General features: G+C 47.3%; 1 protein-coding gene and 1 long non-coding RNA gene across 3 annotated transcripts in view; one reads left to right on the top strand and one right to left on the bottom strand.

Moving 5' to 3' along the window:
- LOC309328947 overlaps nt 1-20,403 on the bottom strand; it is a 340,017-nt gene that overhangs the window by 216,750 nt on the left and 102,864 nt on the right. The gene's annotated exons all lie outside the window — the stretch shown is intronic.
- CYP19A1 (cytochrome P450 family 19 subfamily A member 1) overlaps nt 1-20,403 on the top strand; it is a 46,066-nt gene that overhangs the window by 23,519 nt on the left and 2,144 nt on the right. The window contains exons 2-8 of the mRNA XM_081839083.1: nt 2,846-3,021; nt 9,036-9,186; nt 12,280-12,434; nt 14,312-14,488; nt 16,012-16,126; nt 16,838-16,952; nt 19,088-19,250. Of these exons, the coding sequence (XP_081695209.1) occupies nt 2,883-3,021; nt 9,036-9,186; nt 12,280-12,434; nt 14,312-14,488; nt 16,012-16,126; nt 16,838-16,952; nt 19,088-19,250 (1,015 nt within the window). The 5' untranslated portion in view covers nt 2,846-2,882. The remainder of the gene's footprint in view (nt 1-2,845; nt 3,022-9,035; nt 9,187-12,279; nt 12,435-14,311; nt 14,489-16,011; nt 16,127-16,837; nt 16,953-19,087; nt 19,251-20,403) is intronic.

Here is a 20,403-nt window from a genome sequence, read left to right as displayed (position 1 = left end):
GCTGATAAGCGGCTTAGCGGCTTAGAAAAAGGGGGGAGGGGAAAAAACCGCAGGAACTCGCAAGACATTTTCGTCTTGCAAAGCAAGCCCATAGGAAATTTGTTTTGCGAAGCACCTCCAAAACGGAAAACCCTTTCGTCTAGCGGGTTTTCCGTCTTGCGAGGCATTCGTCTTGTGGGGCACCACTGTATTACTGTCCATGGGATCTCACTCAGCACTTCCCTAAGTTTTATGAAGTCGGCTTTCTTAAAGTCAAGAAATTGAGTCCTAGTATGCTTGGCTGCTCCTTTCCACTGTATAGTAAACTTCAGAAGAGCATGATCACTCGTGCCTAATGATCCTTCCACTTCTACCCCACTAACCAGGTCATCAACATTGGTTAGGGCCAGATCTAAAATGGCTGTTCCTCTTGTTGCTTCTCCCGCTTTCTGGACAATGAAGTTGTCTGCATGGCCAGTGAAGAATCTGTTTGACCTTATGCTCTTGGCTGAGTTTGACATCCAACAAATATCTGGGTAATTGAAGTCCCCCATTACTACTATCTCCCTTCCTTTTGCATGCTTGGCCATCTGTTCCAGGAAGGCATCATCTATGTCCTCCGTTTGGCTTGGGGATCTATAGTAAACTCCCACAATGAGGTCACTTTTATTCTTCTCTCCCTTAATTTTGACCCAAATACTCTCACTTTGGCTTTGAGGTTCTAAATCTTGGATCTCTTCACAGGTATACACATCCCTGACATATAACGCCACTCCTCCTCCTTTCTTGTCTGGTCTGTTTCTCTGAAATAGATTGTATCCCTCCATTATTACATTCCAATCGTGGGACTTATCCCACCAGGTTTCAGTGATGCCTATTATGTCATATTTAGTTTGCTGTACCAAGAGCTCAAGCTCATCTTGTTTATTTCCCATGCTTTGCGCATTAGTGTACAGACATTGAAGTCCATTAATCATTCCCCCGTGATTTTTTCCTACCACCACTAGGTCTGCGTGCTGTTTGCTCCATTTGGTCTATGACATTTGGATGATCATCTTCATCAATTGATAGACTCCTACCTTCAGGAGCACTGTCTCCCTCCCCCACATTAGTCAGTTTAAAGCCCTCCCGATGAGGTTTCTGAGATTTTTGGCAAAAACATTCCTCCCAACCATTGTGAGGTGCAGCCCATCGCTTGCCAGAAGTCTCTCTTCAAGAAACTGCAGTCTGTGATCTAAGAATCCAAACCGTTCCTGTTTACACCATTTGCGAAGCCAGCTGTTCACTTCCACTATTTTTCCCTCTCTTGCCAAGCTAGGTGGAATATAGCAGGGTCTCATACCCTTACTCCAGAGGAGGCTGTCCACAGCAAAAGGCAAATGGAATGGCAGTGATGGCCAGTCTTTTCCCACATACCCTCCAACATTCCACAGATGAAAATAGGGACATTTCTCAGTCCCCTGCTACTGGCTTTCTTTGTCCTCCCAATTTTTGTCCCCAACCCCCCAAGCAGAGCATTTCCTATGAGAAGAAGAGTGAGTGCGGCCGCTGCCACCCCAATGGGACACAGTACACATGCCATGCCCTATAATGTCCTGAGAAAACTCCTTAATCCCAGTTTCATTTTATTTTTTTTCTCAGGTAGATTTGCAAAAATTAAAACACACACCAATAAATGCATTTTAGAAAGGGGCAAGATTAGACGCACATAATAATAATAAAACATCAAGACTCCTTGCACTCCATTCTGCTCCTCCTTTATTCTTTCTCAGGGCAGCCCTGCCCTCTACCTGCCCCCAGAGCCGGTGTGCCACACAGCCTCTCCTTCTTCCTCACTATCCAACAGCTGCTATGAGCTGCCCAAGGGAGGAGACTGGCAGCAGTAGCCATGGGACTGTCCCTAGAAAATCAGGACACTTGGAGGGTATTTTCCCCAGCCCCCTGGAAGTATCAACTGCTGGTGTAGGTCTTATTGCCCCTCAGCCCTTGCTCCCGATCTCCCTGAACCAGGCCCTTCTGTTGGACAAGAGAGCTGTGTGTTGCCCTCTATTTTTATAACTACCTTGACAATCTCCCTCAGGGCAGGGCAGGGCAGTGTCCCATTGCCAGCACTGAAGTAGGATTCATCAGCCAGTCCTGTTGGCTACTCTACGCAGAATGGGCATTCGCGTGGCGCCGTTTTGTTCTTTGCCACGGACAGCAAAGTTCCTTGGGCCAGCCTTGACAGCCGAATGGATGGCCATTGCAAATTAAAGCTTTGCACAATCCACGCAGAGATATTCTAGTCGCAGACCCTGCCAATTCTTCGTTCACAGGCATGGCCCAGCCTTCCCAGTGTGGCCGGGGAAATATGTTCAATGGTCTTTAAAATTCAAGGACGCTCCTGTCACTCCTTGCAATGGTTGTCGGAAGGTGATGAGGATGAAAGGCTTTCCGGGGCTCTGCTCACAGCCCAGGGTTTTTAATTTCCTTTTCCTTTGATTAGAAATTTGGCACAGGGTCCCAGGTCTGCATCCTAGCCGGCCGACCAACTTTCTCGAGGGAAGCTTGGGAGATAGTAACTTGCTTGGCTTAAAATGTCTCGAGCAAACCTGTGCTCCAATTCCAAGGTCAGAGACGCTTTTGTTTGGTGGGGGGAAAGAAAGAGCGTAACTTCTCTTGTTTTGACTTGTTGCTGCCGTTGTCTAATCTAAACCACTGGCCTTGTCATAAAGCAAAGCTGGTAGTGGGACAGGCTCTCTCATTTTACGGGATTGAGAAGGGGGGCGTTGCAAGGCATCAGTTGGAGCCACGATAACAACCCAAAGTGACGGAGTGTTTTGTCAGTGCTCTCCCAACACGCTGGATTTTCATTTTGCTCTTGCAGGACTATCGATTGGCTCAGGCCTTGGGCAAAGACGATCATGGAAGCCTTCAATCCGATGCAGTACAATATCACCAGCGTGGTCTCAGAGACGATGCCAATTGCCACAGTCCCAGTCTTGCTCCTCATAGGCTTCCTGTTCCTGATGTGGACTTGTGAAGAAGCAACAACCATACCAGGTAAGTTCTTTCAAAGCAGAGGCTTGCATCCAACTTTTACTCAGAGAAGACCCATTGCAAGTAAAGGATCTGAGATAATTGGGAAAGGGGCTGAAGCTTTGCATGCAAAAGACCCCAGGTTCATCTCCAGGCAGGCTTGGGAGAGATCACTGCCTGAATTGCTGGAGGGTTGCTGGCAGCCAGTGTAGACAATACTGAACTTGATGGAACCATGGTCTGACTTAGGATAAGTCATATGTTCCTAACCATGTTCATGAATTTCAATTCATTCACCGATTACTGCATTTATACCCTGCCTTTCCTCTAAGGATCTCAATATTGTATCCATGGATCTTCCCTTCTTCATATGAGCTTCACAACAACCCTAGCGGGTAGGCCAGGCTGAATGGTGGTGAAGGGCACAAAGTAGGAATTTGAGCCCAGGTCTCCCAGGTCTTAGTCCAACATCCTGCGTCACACTACTCTGACTAAAATTGAATGCAACCCATTGTGCATGAGATGGCCTATACAGTGGTGCCTCGCAAGACGAAAAGAATCCATTCCGCAAGTCTCTTCGTCTAGCGGTTTTTCCGTCTTGCGAAGCAAGCCCATTGACTGCTTAGCGGATTAGCGCTATTAGCAGTTTAGCGGCTTTTAGTGGCTTTTAGCGGCTTATCGGCTTAGCGGATAAGCAGATAAGCGGCTTAGCGGCTTAGAAAAAGGGGGGAAGGGGGGGGGAACCCGCAGGAACTCGCAAGACATTTTCGTCTTGCGAAGCAAGCCCATAGGAAATTCGTTTTGCGAAGCGCCTCTAAAACGGAAAACCCTTTCGTCTAGCGAGTTTTCCGTCTTGCGAGGCATTCGTCTTGCGGGGCACCACTGTAATTTCCACTTTTAAATATATGCAGAAGACGGGGGGGGGGGCTCTCCTTCAAGGAGAATTAGAAATGGCAAATGAAAGCAATCATATTATAATCTGGGCTATCTTCTATTTTATTTGCAATTTTAAAAAAGTACATGGCCTCTCTCAGGAGCTGAAAGCACATTGCAATTTGAATCTTCCCCTTCACACTTCATCCCATTAGAACTAATCTCCTCGTGTTACTTGCCCCTGCCACTGATTCATCTGAGGCATGGGTAGGCAAACTAAGGCCTGGGGTCCGCAGTGGCGTAGCGTGGGTTGTCAGCACCCGGGGCAAGGCAAGTAATTTGCGGCCCCTAACCCCTGGATTTTAGCACTCGAGTGCGAGCGCGCCCCCCCCAGATGTTGCGGCCGCCCCCCCTGCACCCCCCACGCTACGCCACTGGGGCTGGGGGCGAGCGAAGGAGCCAAGGACCCCCCCTTAAGGCTCAGCAGGAATTTATTAAATTTATTATTTGCTGAGCCCCCGCGGGCCGAGGCAGCCGAAGCCCCCTCCCCTCGGGCGCCTCCCCGCCCCCTCCTCTCCTTGGGCTGTAGGTGGAGCCCGCGCTCCGAGGCGCTCCAGATCCGGGCTTGGCGAGCCCCTCTCCTCCCCCCGGCCTGGTCCGGGGGCTTCCAGCCGCGCTCCGCGCTCGCCCGACCCCCCCCCTCGCGGCTGAGACTTGCGCTGAGAGCCGGAGCCAGCGGCGCCCCCTTCCGCCAGGAGACCCTCGCCCGCCCGCCGGCTTCCTCTCGGAGGGTTTTGGGGAGAGCAGGGCGCGGCGAGGCCCCTCGGGGCTCTCCTCCCTCCCAGTCGGCAGAAGCAGCCGCCGCCTGTGGCTGGGCCAAGGGGATGGCGGCGGCCTCGGGGTGCGGAGGCTGCCCGTGCCCAGCCAGGCGTTGGTGGCGGCGTCGGCGCTGCTGCAGCGGCTGCTCCTCCTGCGAGCAGTGAGTGGAGCGCCGCCGCAGTAGCGGCGGCGGCGGGCGCGCGTGCGCGCGCTAGGGCGCAAGGCTGGCGGTGGCGGCGGGGAGCCCGGCGGAGGAAGGAACTTGTCCCTTCCCTCTGGTTTCGCCCCCCCCAGATGTTGCGCCCGGTGCAGCCGGCACCCCTGGCACCCCCCACGCTACGCCACTGGGGGTCCGGATCCAGCCCAATCACCTGATAAATCCGGCCATCAGACGGTCCAGGAACCAGAGTGTTTTTACATGAGTAGAATGTGTGCTTTTATTTAAAACGCATCTCCGGGTTATTTGTGGGGCATAGGAACCCGTTCCTTGTTTTTCCTCCCAAAATATAGTCCAGTACCCCACAAGGTCTGAGGGACAGTGGACCAGCCCCCTGCTTGAAAAGTTTGCTGACCCCTGATCTGAGGCATGAGCAGAGTGCTATCCTAACCTTGTCTCCTCATAAGCAAGTCCTCTTGCGTTCGTTGTTAGGACTGCAGCCTGAACTCTGGATGAACTCAGTCTCATTTCCGAGTAGACCTCTGTAGGCTGCTGCTGTTGGTGCCTCGCTCCTAATACAGATCTATTGGCATTGGTGTCACTTTAATTGTTTGCTTATTTCCCATGTTCAGACAGGATTTTGCATATTACTGAATCACAGAATTGTGGAGCTGGAAGATATCCAGAGGGTCATTTAGTCGAACACCCTGAAATGCAGGGTTCCTGCTCACAGCTGCCCTGATTGGGCTCGAACCACCAACCTTCTGGTTAAGAGCCAGATGGACCGATCCTTTGTGCCACCGGGCTAAACTGGTCATAGATAGTCAGTCAGCGGCATGGTTCAATGCCCTATTCAGCCAATGAAAATCACTGAGTGACCTTGGCTCGGTCACTGTCCCCAGCCGGGCTGTTTTTTTTCCAGTTGGAACTCACCAGAAGTCAGTTCCAGTATCTACCATGGTACCTCAGGTTACAGACGCTTCAAGTTACAGACTCCGCTAACCCAGAAATAGTACCTCGGGTTAAGAACTTTTCTTCAGGATGAGAGCAGAAATCGCATGGCAGCGGCACGGCAGCAGCAGGAGGCCCCATTAGCTAAAGTAGTACCTCAGGTTAAGAACAGTTTCAGGTTAAGAACGAACCTCCAGAACGAATTAAGTTCTTAACCCGAGGTACCACTGTACTCTGCTTTCAGAAGGTACCTGTCTTAAATCCTGACGAGGTGCTGTCAGTCAATATCAGGGGTCAGCAAACTTTTTCAGCAGGGGGCCGGTCCACTATCCCTCAGACCTTGTGAGGGGCCAGACTATATTTTTTGGGGGGGGGGTGAACGAATTCCTATGCCCCAGAAATAACCCAGAGATGCATTTTAAATAAAAGGACATGTTATACTAATAATAATAATAGTAATAATAATAATAATAATAATAATAATAATAATTTATTATTTATACCCCTCCCATCTGGCTGGGCTTCCCCAGCCACTCTGGGTGGCTTCCAAAAAAATATTAAAATGCTGTAATACATCAAACATTAAAAGCTTCCCTAAAGAGGGCTGCCTTCAGATGTCTTTTAGAAAAGTCTGGTAGTTGTTGTTCTCTTTGACATCTGGTGGGAGGGCGTTCCACAGGGAGGGCGCCACTACCGAGAAGCCCCTCTGCCTGGTTCCCTGTAACTTGGCTTCTTGCAGTGAGGGAACCGCCAGAAGGCCCTAATGTAAAAACACGCTAATACCCGGACCGTCTGCGAGCCGGATTTAGAAGGCGATGGGGCCGGATCTGCCCTCCGGGCCTTAGTTTGTCTACCCATGATATAGACAGCCATGAGCTAGATGACCTAATGGTGTGACTCTGCATAAGACATACAGTGGTGCCCCGCAAGACGAATGCCTCGCAAGACGAAAAACCCACTAGATGAAAGGGTTTTCCGTTTTTCGAGGTGCTTCGCAAGATGAATTTCCCTATGGACTTGCTTCGCAAGACGAAAACATCTTGCGAGTCTTGCAAGTTTTTTCCCCTTTTCCCCCTTTTTCTAAGCCGCTAATAGCCGCTTAGCCGCTAAGCTGCTAAGCCACTAATAGCCGCTAAGCCGCTAAGCCGCTAATAGGGATGCTTCGCAAGACAAAAAACCGCTAGACGAAGAGACTCACGGAACGGATTATTTTCGTCTTGCGAGGCACCACTGTATCCTTTGATCCTGTGAGGTCCCTTCTGACCTGGTGTTTAACTCCCCCTGAAAGCCATACAAGTGAGTGGGACCTTGTAGCAGATGATTCCATGAATCGGGGTTGCTGGATTCTCATCTCCCGTCAGCCCATCAGTGGGAGAAATTCCCTTTCTCAAAGTGCCTGGTTCTTCAAATTTGGAATCCTAAACACCAGTGGCATGCAGTCAGTGGACCCGGGGGACTAGGCTAGCCCCCTGTGTTCTCAACACACACCTTGGTCATTCCAGGGTTGGATGCCCTATTCAGCCAGTGAAAATCACTGAGTGACCTTGGCTCAGTCACTGTCTCCCAGCCAGGGCTTTTTTTCAGCCAGAACTCTCAGGTGGGTGCCATTGCCATTTGAAGAGAACGAGGGAGGTGTTCATGGTGAGTTCCAGCACCTCTTTTTCTAGAAAAAAAATAGCACTGCTCCCACTCTGTCGCATCCAGCAAGATGATTCTGCCTACTGGAAACTCTGGGTGGGAGCCAGACTGAATTAGCTGCATTTATTTCTCAGGGAAACAAGACTTAAGATACCAGTCCAGTGTTGTGATCCCAGCACTTGTTTCTACGCAAGCAAATTTAGCATGGGATGTTTAGAATGGGATGTTATCATTTATTAAATCTACCTACAATCAGCACAGGATATATCAAAAACTCTAAACATGCGTACTTGCCAAGAAGCTATTTTAAATCTGCCTTGTAAAAATGTAAAGTAAGAGAAATCAGGAAGCTTGACACTGTAGAAGTTCGTGTGAGAGCATCACTTCATTGATCTCAGTGGAGCAATTTCATGCTGAAATGCATTTGGTCTTTTCCATTCTCCACAACCTGGAGAAGAGCCAATATCTTACACATTTGCCTCGCTCTGTTTTCAAAACATTGTCTGCATTTTTTCAAACCGCATTTGAAGCATATGACTGGGGCAACCTTGAGAGATCATTTGGCGTAAAAGGTTGCGGCATACTCTCAAAATAAACAAAGCAGTGAAACAAATGCCAGGCTGGATTAAACTAGCCCTCTCATATCCTTTCAATTACTGTAACAGCCTTACGGATAGTATCAGGATTGGGGAACCTATGTTGCAGGACTACAACTCCTATTGTACAGGACAAGCTGCCTGGGGCTGAATTCTGATTTCCACCGAGTTTTGGCTGGAGAAATAAGCCATGTGTATGCCACATTTGGGGTGTGGGTGGTGCTGTGGGTTAAACCACAGAGCCTAGGACTTGCTGATCGGAAGGTCGGCGGTTCGAATCCCCGCAACCCGGGGTGAGCTCCCATTGCTCGGTCCCTGCTCCTGCCAACCTAGGAGTTCGAAAGCACAGCAAAGTGCAAGTAGATAAATAGGTACCGCTCTGGCGGGAAAGTAAATGGCGTTTCCGAGCGTTGCTCTGGTTCTCCAGAAGCAGCTTAGTCATGCTGGCCACATGACCCAGAAGCTGTACGCCGGCTCCCTCGGCCAATAAAGCGAGATGAGTGCCGCAACCCCAGAGTTGGCCACAACTGGACCTAATGGGCAGGGGTCCCTTTACCTTTACCTTAGGCCACTTTTGGGGCATGGGTGGCGCTGTGGGTTAAACCACAGAGCCTAGGGCTTGCCGATCAGAATGTTGGCAGTTCGAATCCCTGCGATAGGGTGAGCTCCCGTTGCTCAGTCCCCGCTCCTGCCGACCTAGCAGTTCAAAAGCACATCAAAGTGCCACTTTTACACACACACACCCTCCCCAGAGCTCAATGTGGCATACATGGTTCTCCCTTCCCCATTTTTATCCTCACAATAAGGGAAATTTTGAAGCACCCCATTGTTCAATTTATTTATTTATTTATTGTTCCATTTCTATTGCGCCCTTCATCCAGGGATCACATGATGGTTTACAATATAACGTCACAAACACACATAACATAGTAACAAACAAAATATTATATATGAATGGAGGCTACTGATAAAATCCATCTTTCCCCCCTTCCCTCTTCTTTTAGGCCCTGGCTACTGTATGGGGATTGGTCCCCTTATTTCTCATTGGAGGTTCCTCTGGATGGGTATTGGCAGTGCCTGTAACTACTACAACAAGATGTACGGTGAATTTATGAGAGTCTGGATCAACGGAGAAGAGACCCTCATTATTAGCAAGTAAATCTTTGATTTCTGAAAGTCTGGATGGAGAGTAACTATTGCTATTAGAGTGTCCAGATGTAAGAGGAAATTTCTTGATATCTGTCCTGAAAAAACAGGTGGGAAGTACCATTAAAGATAAAATAACCAAGCAGGTAGAATGGCTTCTGCAAGGGCAAGTCCTGTCTCCTGAACTTTTCAGAGTCTGTTGAGAGTGTCAACAGCGGAGAGCATGAGGCAATCTGGTTGGCATAATTTCTACAAGGAAAGCGTGCGGCATTTGAGACTTCTTAGTGTTTGCATCTGGTTACTCTAATTTATTTATTGTGCATTTTGAGAGAACGTATATACTGATTAATTACAATGACATCATAGGTCTGATTGCTAGGGCACAACCAGGGGTGGGCTTGGGCAATCTTTTTAATATGGTGCCCTGGGTGAGGTCAAAATCTGGTACCCCAAAATGGATCTTCTCAATCTTGCACCCGCTTCGTGGGGGAACCACCCACATCGCCCTAAATCCAATACTGGCACAACACTGGCTAGATCCTTCTTCACTAGTTTTATGGAGCTGACTGCACTCTTTTTCCTGCTGACTTTCCATGGCAGTGAGAGGAGAATCTAAAGAGGAAAATTTGAAACGGAATCTTTCTCTGTGTAAAGAATAAAGGTAAAGGGACCCCTGACCATTAGGTCCAGTTGTGGCCGACTCTGGGGTTGCGGCGCTCATCTCGCTTTATTGGCCAAGGGAGCCGGCGTACAGCTTCCGGGTCATGTGGCCAGCATGACTGAGCCGCTTCTGGTGAACCAGAGCAGCCAACGGAAACGCCGTTTACCTTCCCGCCAGAGTGGTACCTATTTATCTGCTTGTACTTTGATGTACTTTCAAACTGCTAGGTGGGCAGGTGCTCACCCCGTCATGGGGATTTGAACCGCCGACCTTCTGATCGGCAAGTCCTAGGCTCAGTGGTTTAACCCACAGCGCCACCCGCATCCCAGTGTAAAGAATACCAGGCTCATAAAGAGCAGTAGAAAACACTTCCTGCTTTTGTTGCAAGGGGCGCAATCTGAATCAGGGCTTCAGTGTGGGGGAACTGAAGCCCCTCCCCCCCAGCCACATGCCAGGATCCTAATCTAGATTAGGAGCCCCAATGCTGGCTAGTCTGTAGAGATCAGAGAACACATCATAGATCATAGAATTGTAGAACTGAAAAGGACCCTGAGTATAGCTGTCAACATTTCCCTTTTTTAAAGGGAAATTCCTTTATTCCGAATAGGATTCCTCGTGAGAAAAGGGAATAGTTGACAGCTATGAAGATCATCTAGTCCAATGCAGGAAAATACAGCTGTCCCACACGGGGATTGAACCTGTGACCTTGGCATTATCAGCACCATGCTCTAGCCCACTGAGCTATCTAGGCTATCAGAAAAACTCAGCCGCCGTAAGCAAATGCCTTGACTCATGTCCTATGTAGTTTTCTGCCATTAAAAAGTCACCCACTAATTTCTGCAAAGCGCACCTCTGTTAAGAGATGGGAGAAGGCCAGGCCAGAAGTTGAGCGTTGTCTTGGTTGCATTTTCCTGCCCATGTGACAACCCAGCCTCATCATATTCCTTGCACTGTGGAGCTTTGCTGTTGACACCAACACTGATATTTCTTAGCTTTTAGCTCCCTCTTGAGGACATTCAGCTTCAGTTGCTGGTCTTAGGATAAACCACTGCAGCTGCACAAACAGAAAAATAATGAAAACCTGAATCGTATATTTTAATTTATTTCTGTTATTGGCATGATTTATTTGTGAACCATCTTTCAACAAATGTTCTCAAATGTGGGCTCTTTATTAGCAATTGCGGCAACTTATCTTTTTTAAAACAAACTTTTCTTTCATTTCTTTTTTCTGTAACCTGGTAGTCACAATTAAATTCAATTTAAAAAAACAACAACATGTAAACACTATGGGAAATGTGTGCATGTAAGTGCATATGTTTGTGAAAAGAATGTGTGGAAATGCATTGTATTGAAGAAAAATGCTTTACAGAAATGTTTGTGGAAAAACTTGTGCTAAAATGCTGAAGAGTTTTCATGACGTCTTCCCTTGGAAAAAATAAAAATTGCAAACGGATGTGGAAGTGTGTAAAACCGAACATCAGATTGGAAAAATCAGAAACTGCCCCTTGCAGGGCGGAGGCCTCAGCAGATGTCTGATGAAGGTACTCCCAATAGCAGCTCACCCTTTCTTTGGAGAAAACCAAGTGGTACCCTCTGGGATATCCTTGAGGGGTGGGAACAAACCAGGCCATCGCCTCTGGTGATGCCAACTGCTGAGGTTCAAGCCCACCCATGTCTTCAGCCTCAACATCCCTGCCTAGCTTTCAGCATCTCTTCTGGTTTTGGATCTCACAAGACTGCGATGGGCTGCAAAGATAGTGTCTGTGCTACAAAGTGACCCAAAATCTCACAGAAGGAGTTGTGTACAGCTGTCGTAATAAAAGACAACGTCAAACACTATGCCAATCAACTTGTTATGTCTTCTTCTGAACTGAGCTAAGAAATAAAATTAAAAAATCTGTGGGTTTTATTTTGTTCCATCAGAGGAAGAGATTGGCCAGTAGCGATGATCTAACTGATAGCAATTTGCTGACATTGGGGGCGTTTGATGACATGAGGAATATTGCATTCTTTTTCCAGAATATAACGCTAGGGCTCCTCTTCCTTTCATACTGCAGTACCTGTTGTGCCATAGCCCTGTGACTTTTAGACTGATTCAGCGATGTTGCTGTTCCCCCATCATTTCTGCACATGTGCACTTCTGTTATCCCATTTCCCCCCCATGAAAACTGCAGGAAATAACTGCATGCTGGGATACTGTTTTAAATTTTGTCATTTTATTCCCATGTTAAGGGGGCTGCAAATGTGGTTTTTCACCAGGATTAAAAAACACGAAAATGAGTGCTAACCCTGTGCAATATTCCATTTGTTTTCCAGAAGTGGGTTTTACATGGTTTGGAATCTTGAATATAATGCCAAAGTTAACAGTTAGGGAAACATCAGGGAAACAGAATGAATTGCCATGTGAATGTGGTCTTAATAGTCTTTCTTCTGCTTGCTAGATCTTCAGGTATGTTCCACGTAATGAAATACGGTCATTACACTTCTCGATTTGGGAGCAAGCTGGGCTTAAAGTGCATCGGCATGCACGAGAATGGAATCATATTTAACAATAACCCAGAACTCTGGAAAGAAATCCGACCCTTCTTCACCAAAGGTAAGATCTGGAGTTCCGGTTCTCCCTGCAGCGACACAGCATCTATTCCTGTTTTGAAAGTGCAGTCAGTCTATGTCATTTAAATAAATAAGTAGGAGAGGATGACTGTCCTGCCAAATGAGCAAGAGTGACTCAAACTCAAGCAACGGCAAGTAGCTCCACTGAGATACTTCCAGGCCTGGTCTCAGGGTTCAGCATGGATGAGGACCTGCCCAGCATCTCGGGGCTCAGAAGAGACCCTCACTGACTGGCCCAACCCAGCCAAACCACTGGGGCCAACCTGAAGTCCCAGATGCCCCTGCTGCCACTGTGCCTCAGTGGCTCAGAGCACCTTTTACCCATTCCAGTTTGTGTACCAACTATGCCCATTTGTGCACAGGATAGCCTTGCCATGGAGGTCCATGTGATGATAACCTCACTGCTAGACTACTGCAATGTCCTCTGTGTGGGTCCACCTTTGCACCAGGTTCTGAAGATGCAGCAACTTTCATATGCAGCTGCCATGGTGCTTATTGGGTCACCCATTTTTACAAATATTACACCGGTGCAGAAGGATTTGCTCTGTCTGCCTCCTAGCTCCTGAGCCAAATTCAGAGGGGTTTTCTGCTGACACTAGACACCCTAAACAACTTGGGACCATTATAGCTAGCAGACTGCCTCCCCTAGTGCAGACCAAGCTGATCTTTAAGGATCTTCCGATGAAACCCTTCTGGTCAGTCCAAGGTTGTTTATTGTCACTTGGTGAGGATGCAGAAGACATCCTTCTTGGCAAGACCATCCTCCCTCTGGCGTGCCTTGCCTTAGGTAATTCATGAGGCAGAGACAGTAATTAAAAATTGTATATATATTCCAAAGTTTTCCTGGGCTTTGCCTCTTCGCTTTTAATCCCCTGTTGCCCCTGTTGCTTAGTTCAATTTGGACAGTTGTGCTTTGTTTCTACCTACCGTATTTTTCGCCCTATAGGACACACTTTTCCCCCTCCAAAAATGAAGGGGAAATGTGTGTGTGTCCTATGGGGCGAATGCAGGCTTTCGCTGAAGCCTGGAGAGCGAGAGGGGTCGGTGCGCACCAACCCCTCTCGCTCTCCAGGCTTCAGGAAGCTATCCACAAGCCTGGGGAGCCCGCAGGAGTTCCCGCCGGGCTCCCAAGGCTTGCGGACAGCAGCCTGCAGCCCGAAGCCTGGCAGAACTCCTGCACTCCGGGCTGGGCTGGCTTCAATCGGCAGCTTCAATCGCCCCTCCCCCTCCCCCGCCCCTGCGGTTCCTCGCCCCAGATTGGGAAGCTAATCAGCTGGCGCAGCACTGCTGCGGCTGCTCTTCTTCAACGGGGGATACCGGCAAGCAGCCGGCCGAGGCTCCCTCTCTGCCCTGCTGCCCCAGGAAGTCCGGCGCCACTGCGCAACAAGACAAGGACGCGCCGTCGGGGAGCTCCCCGCTGAAGAAGCCAGGCAGGGAGCGGGAGCCGCAGAACCCAAGGCAGCACACTCCGGGCTTTGGGCAGATGTCCACAAGCCTTGAGAGCCCGCAGCCTGCAGCCCAAAACCCGGGGGGATTTTTTTCTTTATTTCCCCCCCCCAAAAAAAAAAACACCAGGTGCGCCCTATGGGCCGGTGCGCCCTATAGGGCGAAAAATACGGTAGTTTTTAGGAAAGTGTATTGAAGGCCACAGTTGTATTCATATGGTTGCTTGGAGACTGCTTAGAGATTTTTATTACATGAGGGGGTATAAAATTGTGTGTGATATTAATTAAAGGCTTAGTGGAGCCTAGTGCTAGCCCTAGAGACTTCCATTTTGCTTCCTTGTTTGGGCACTTCCCCTTGAAATATATAGCTCAGTACCAAACTGTCTAGACTATAAGGAAATTTGTGAAATTGCAGCTCTCTCTGGCCCGGGTCTCGTGCGGATGGTATCTATTTGCGTTGACTCAACGGCTGAACATTTGAACCAGCTAACGGAATCGGCTCCCAAGCCTGAATACTTCAACAGCCTGAATCTCATGAGACGTATCATGCTGGACACGTCAAACAGACTTTTTCTTGGGATTCCTCTTGACGGTACTGAAATTATCTTTCTTAGGCTTCGCCATGATTCCATAATCATCCCCTCTATTTCCAAAGTCCACTGATGAGTGTGGATGCTTATTTAGCCAAATCATCACTATCTGCACATAAGAGGGAAATTTGGGGAGGTGTGGTAGAACCCCAAGGAAGGCAGAAGTACAAAATCTCTTTTTTTGGTGGGGGGAGGGGATGTCGGGCTATGTACATATGAATGCACCCATTTAAGCCATTCAGTGCAAGCCCTACTCAGAGTCTCCTCTTCTCTGGCGATCACTCTTAGCCGAGTAAGATTGTCTTCCATGAACACAGTTTTGACGGTGAGTCCATAAGTGACTTTGGAGGCCAATTCTGGAGCCACACATCCTTCCACAGTGGGGACACAGGTTTCTGGGCAGGAGTTGATTATGGTGAGGGTTCACCAAGCATGCCTTCCTCTTAGTACGTTTCTCCCTTTCGTCCTGAGTTCAAGCATCTTCAAAGCCTATGACACCTTTGGTAAAGGCTGTTCTCCAACTGGAGCACTCGCAGGCCAGTGTTTCCCAGTTGTCGGTGTTTATACTACATTTTTAAGATTTGCCTTGAGAGAGTCTTTAAACCTCTTTTGTTGACCACCAGCATTACGCTTTCCATTTTTCAGTTCGGAATAGAGTAGTTGCTTTGGAAGACAATCATCAGGCATCCGAACAACATGCCCAGTCCAGCGAAGTTGATGCTGAAGAATCATTGCTTTGACACTCATGATCTTTGCTTCTTCCAGTGCACTGGAAGTAGTACTTTGAGTAGACCCATTGAACTTAATAGACATGACTTGGGTTAATTGGTTTCTATGGGTGTACTCTGAGTAGGACTGTTCACTACAACCCATTGTCTCCTTTGGGGTGGGTGGGCACAGTCTTGATGTCCCACTTAATGTGTGAGATTGTCAATTAATCCTTGTGCGTTTGCTACAGACTTCCACAGCCTGGGGATCTGTGGATGTCTTGAGCTCCAGTTCCCATCATCCCTGGCAATGGGCCATGCTGGCTAGGGATGATGGGAGTTGTAGTCCAAAATATTTGGAGGGCACTAGGTTGGGGAAAGCTGGTTTAACGTATCACCTGGCTGATCTTAGACTGGCTGAACCCACCAAAAAGAGTTGGGTCTCAGTTTTCCTTCCTAATTAACCATTTCAGTTGCCTGTTGAGGTCCTTTTCCTTCATTTGTTTTATTCATTGCTGCCACTTCTGGGTTTGTTTTTTCCCCTTCTCCACTGATAGGAAGCAATGCAATTTTCCTAAATAAGTGACTGAATTGATAGTTACAGGAGACCCCCCTCTACGCCCGGATGTAATTCCCTGCTTGGAATGGTCGAGAAATTAAGATTCACTTCTCACCAAACTTCCCTGATTCAGACTTTCTGGGGAAAAGAATACATGAATCAGAACCTAGCCTTACAATTTTGTGGTTGGCTGTTCATGGTGCTGGAGCTTCTTTCCATTTATGTTTCTGTTTCCTTTGTCATTTGTGTGTAATTTCAGAAAACGAAGTTGTTCTTAAAATCCAAAACTACTTTGATGCTTGGCAAGCGCTGCTCCTGAAACCTGACATCTACTTTAAGATTTCTTGGCTGTATAAAAAATATGAGAAGTCTGCGTAAGTACCAGCAACAGCAGCAATTTTACCGAGAGTGGGCTAGGGATTGCCTTGCCTACACACCTACTGTAGAGTCTTCGTTTGTGGGAGGAGTAAAAAGTGCTTGGATTGCAGTGTAATTCTGCACCGTCTTTACACAGTTACCTGGGAGTAAGCTCAATTGAATACAGCGGGACTTACTTCTGAGTAGACAATGTAAGGCTCCACTTACAATCAAGGACTAAACGCTCCACGTTTCCTAAGAAAGCATTGCAATTAAATAATTTAAAGTAGATTGGTGACCTTTTCCTTCAAAATTATAGGAAAGGCTTTGAACGTCAGCACCACCATTTCTTACCTTTGGTGCAGGTATTTTATTTCCAGCAGAAACAGGACTCTGCTTTTGCATCTGAAGACACACACATGCCACTTTTAATTGTCCCCCGAGATGTTGAGGGAAAACGGGACATTCTGGGATCAAATCAGAAACCAAGATGGCTTCTGTAATTTCGGGACTGTCCCTGGAAAATCAGGACAATGGAGGGTATGGTCTCCACAGGTTGTGAAAGGTTGGGGGGTGTCTCTTTGGGTGTGCATGTCTGTGTCTGCAGTAGACAAATGTCACTTACTTCCTGTTCAACTGCAGGATAGGTTGAAACATACAGGGCTGTCTGATTCTTACACCAAGGCACTGCAGGTACTAAGCGATATACTGGATTCCTTCTGTTTTAGGAAGGATTTGAAAGAAGTCATCGAAATCTTAATAGAGAAGAAACGACAAGAGCTTTTCAAACTTGAGAAACTGGAGGACCACATGGATTTTGCATCACAGCTGATTTTTGCTCAGGTGATTTAAAAAAAACGCATGAACTGTAATTGATCACCTCACATTGGGGCACAAAACATGCTGCTTTTATAGAAAGTTCCTTTTTAAATTATAGAACAGATAGTTCATGTATGTTAAGAACTTAAGAAGAGTCCCGCTAGATGAGACCATGAAGAGTCCTGCTCCTCACCATGGCTGGTAGCCAATGATAGCCAGATTCTCCATGAATTAGTTGGTGGCCATCGCTACATCCTGTGGGCCTGTGGCTCAGTATTATATTTTCTGACATACAGCAGCTCTCAAAGTACAGTGGCACCTCGGGTTACATACACTTCAGGTTACGTACGTTTCAGGTTACAGACTCCGCTAACCCAGAAATAGTGCTCCAGGTTAAAAACTTTGCTTCAGGATAAGAACAGAAATCTTGCTCCGGCGGCTCAGCGGCAGCAGGAGGCTCCATTAGCTAAAGTGGTGCTTCAGGTTAAGAACAGTTTCAGGTTAAGAACAGACCTCCGGAACGAATTAAGTACTTAACCCGAGGTACCACTGTACCCCTCATCTGCTACCTGGAGACATGGGTATGCCAGGATTTTTGTTGGGGGAAGGTAGTTGTTGAGCTTTCTTTAGGAGACCCATCAAAGTTGTGAGCTTTGGGGAGGGATCATGGGGGGGGGGCATGCTTTTCAGTAATTTCTGTGGATCTAGTGGGGCCTGCCCTCTTGACTATGGCCATGCTTGGAAGCACCAGGGAATGAAACCTGGGACCTTCTGCATGCAAATGGTGTGTTATGCCATGGACCTATGACTTCTCTCCACCTGTGATGAGCAAATTGCTTCATTTATTCCTGGCTTTTCCCACCACAAACACAGTAGGGATGGGAGAGAGATGAGATTCCGTCAGCGAAACTGGCGAACTTACCCAATCCACACTTTCAGAAACAGTATGCAAACTGAAACACAGCTGCATAGCTGTCAACCATCCCTTATTTGGCGGGAAAGTCCCTTATCCCAGTGCCGTGTCCCACTGCTGTCCCTTATTGATGATGTCCCTTAAATTTCCCGGGTTTCAAAGGAAGCAGCTCCTCTCCCTCCCTCCCTGCTGGCCAGGGAGGAGGGAGGCTCCAATAAGGAGTCTAAGAACGACTGGGGGGTGGAGCTTGCATGCCTTGTGCCGATCAAATCGGCCGTGTGGCCTGGGGACTCGCCTTTGCTCAGCGCTTCCCAGCGGAGAGGTGACGGTGGTTTTCCTTGCTGCATCCCCTTTGCCGGGTTGCTGCACTGTGGGAACCACCGCTTGAGGCTTCGTTTGGCTGCTGGCTGGGCTTTCTGCCTTTGGCTTGGAGGGGCTCAGAGGTCGAACATACCTGTGCTCTGAAAATCCTTTATTTTGGCTGCTGATCCCTTATTTCCGAGGCTGCTGGTCCCTTATTTTCAAATCTGTAAGTTGACAGCTATGCGCAGCTGTCCTTCGGAATTTGCACTTTTCTTCTGCCAAGTAATGTGTACAAAAAGGCATATACTAGGGTAAAGTGTGCATAGAAATTGCATGCAAAATACATTATATTTGGGGAAATTGGTTTGCAAGAGTATGCATATTAGAAATGTTTATTTATTTGTTTTATGACATATATATGACACCTTTTTTCTTCCAACAACCTTATGGTAGTGTACATGGTTCTCCACCTCACCATTCATCCTCACACCAATCCTGTGCAGTAGGTTAGGCTGAGAGGCAGTGACACGTCCAAGGTCACCCAGTGAGCTTCATAGCTGAGCGGGGATTCAAACCCTGGTCTCCCAGTTCATAGTCCGATACTCTAACCATTACGCCACATGTGTATTAGGAGAACTTTGCACATAACTGCAGGTAAATTTCCACGAGAGCTTTTTAAAAGCGTCCACATGGTGATGTGGAAATGTGGGGAACTAGAGTTAAGACTGAGGGGAAAATGAGAACCTGAGAGAAACCAAAATTGAGTGATTTGCACATATCCATGAACACAACCAGCTGTTGGTCCTCTGATGCATTGATGCATTGCCCTAGACACACTGCCCTACTGAGTTCATTCTCTTACTGCTCACTGATCTGAGTATAATTTAATGCTGTTGTTGGCAACCAAGTCTAGTAGCCATCATCTGCCCGTTCAATCTTTCAGAGCCGTGGGGACCTAACTGGTGAGATGGTCAACCAGTGTGTTTTGGAGATGCTGATAGCTGCCCCAGATACTCTCTCGGTGACTCTGTTCTTCATGCTGGTGCTGATTGCAGAACACCCTCAGGTGGAAAAGGAGATGGTGAAGGAAATAGAGGCTGTGATGGGTAAGCACTCAGTGACACTGGAAGAGAAGGGTGATTTCCCTAATGAACAAATATGTACTTTGATCTAGGAAGGGTCCAAACTATTAGTGATCCAGAGATAATGATCCAAAAGTTTTCTGTAAAACCCCACTGAACACTAGGCTTGCCGCTTTAATTTGGTGGCAGTGAATAGAATGGCTCTTGTGCCTTTGATAACTGCTGGATGTTCAAAAATTAGACTGGATTATTTATTGGGATACTCTGTCTGTGGCATTCTTTTTTATTATTATGATACAGCAAAAAAAGGAAAAAAGAGAAAACACAAATACCAAATTACACACAGGAATAACCATAGACACAGAATTTTCTTAACAAACAATAAAACATAAATTGGTCTTAACACTAAAGACCCAACCTCCCGTCTATTCCATATTTCGATTTCATATTACTTATTGCCAATACACACTTTTATCATAATTAAACTTTTTCTTAATATATCTTAATCCTTATATCTGTCTTGCAACTATTACTGAAGTTCCTTGAATGCTGCAACAGAGTTTAAACTACTATATTTATATTTCAAATATTCTTTGAAAAGGGTCCAAACTATTAGTGATCCAAAGATAATGATCCAAAAGTTTTCTGTAAAACTCCACTGAACACTAGGCTTGCCGCTTTAATTTGGAGGCAGGGAATAGAATGGCTCTTGTGCCTTTGATAACTGCTGGATGTTCAAAAAAATAGACTGGATTATTTATTGTGATAATCTCTCTATGGCATTCAAAGCACTCTGGAAACGTCCATTGGTGTGAAATGTTGCTGTCCTATAGCTAACTAACAAAAGCAGGAGTGGGGAACTGTAGGTCACCTCACATTACAACAACATTGGGTGATCAGTTCTTGCTACTTCGGAGCCCTGACAATAAGCTGATGGTTAGAACTTCAAAGTGCTCAGTGCTGCTCTCTGCAAGCACCACCAGCTGATCATCATTTCAAGGGTCTCTCTACAGGATCACTGATTGTTTGTGCTTGCAGAGGGATATGTATGGGTCTTTGAAACCCCAACAGCCAGCTTAACTTCAGGGCTTCAGCGCCATGGCTCTGTTAGTTTGGACTGTGCAGGGTGTTGGTTTTGTTTTGTTTTCACATGATTCCCCCACCTGCTATCTGCAGT

The sequence above is a fragment of the Podarcis erhardii genome (assembly GCF_964252035.2).
Source record: "Podarcis erhardii genome assembly, chromosome: 14".
Lineage (NCBI taxonomy): Eukaryota > Metazoa > Chordata > Lepidosauria > Squamata > Lacertidae > Podarcis > Podarcis erhardii.
Note: the sequence above shows the minus strand (reverse complement) of the source record. Positions and strands in the feature narration are given on the sequence as shown.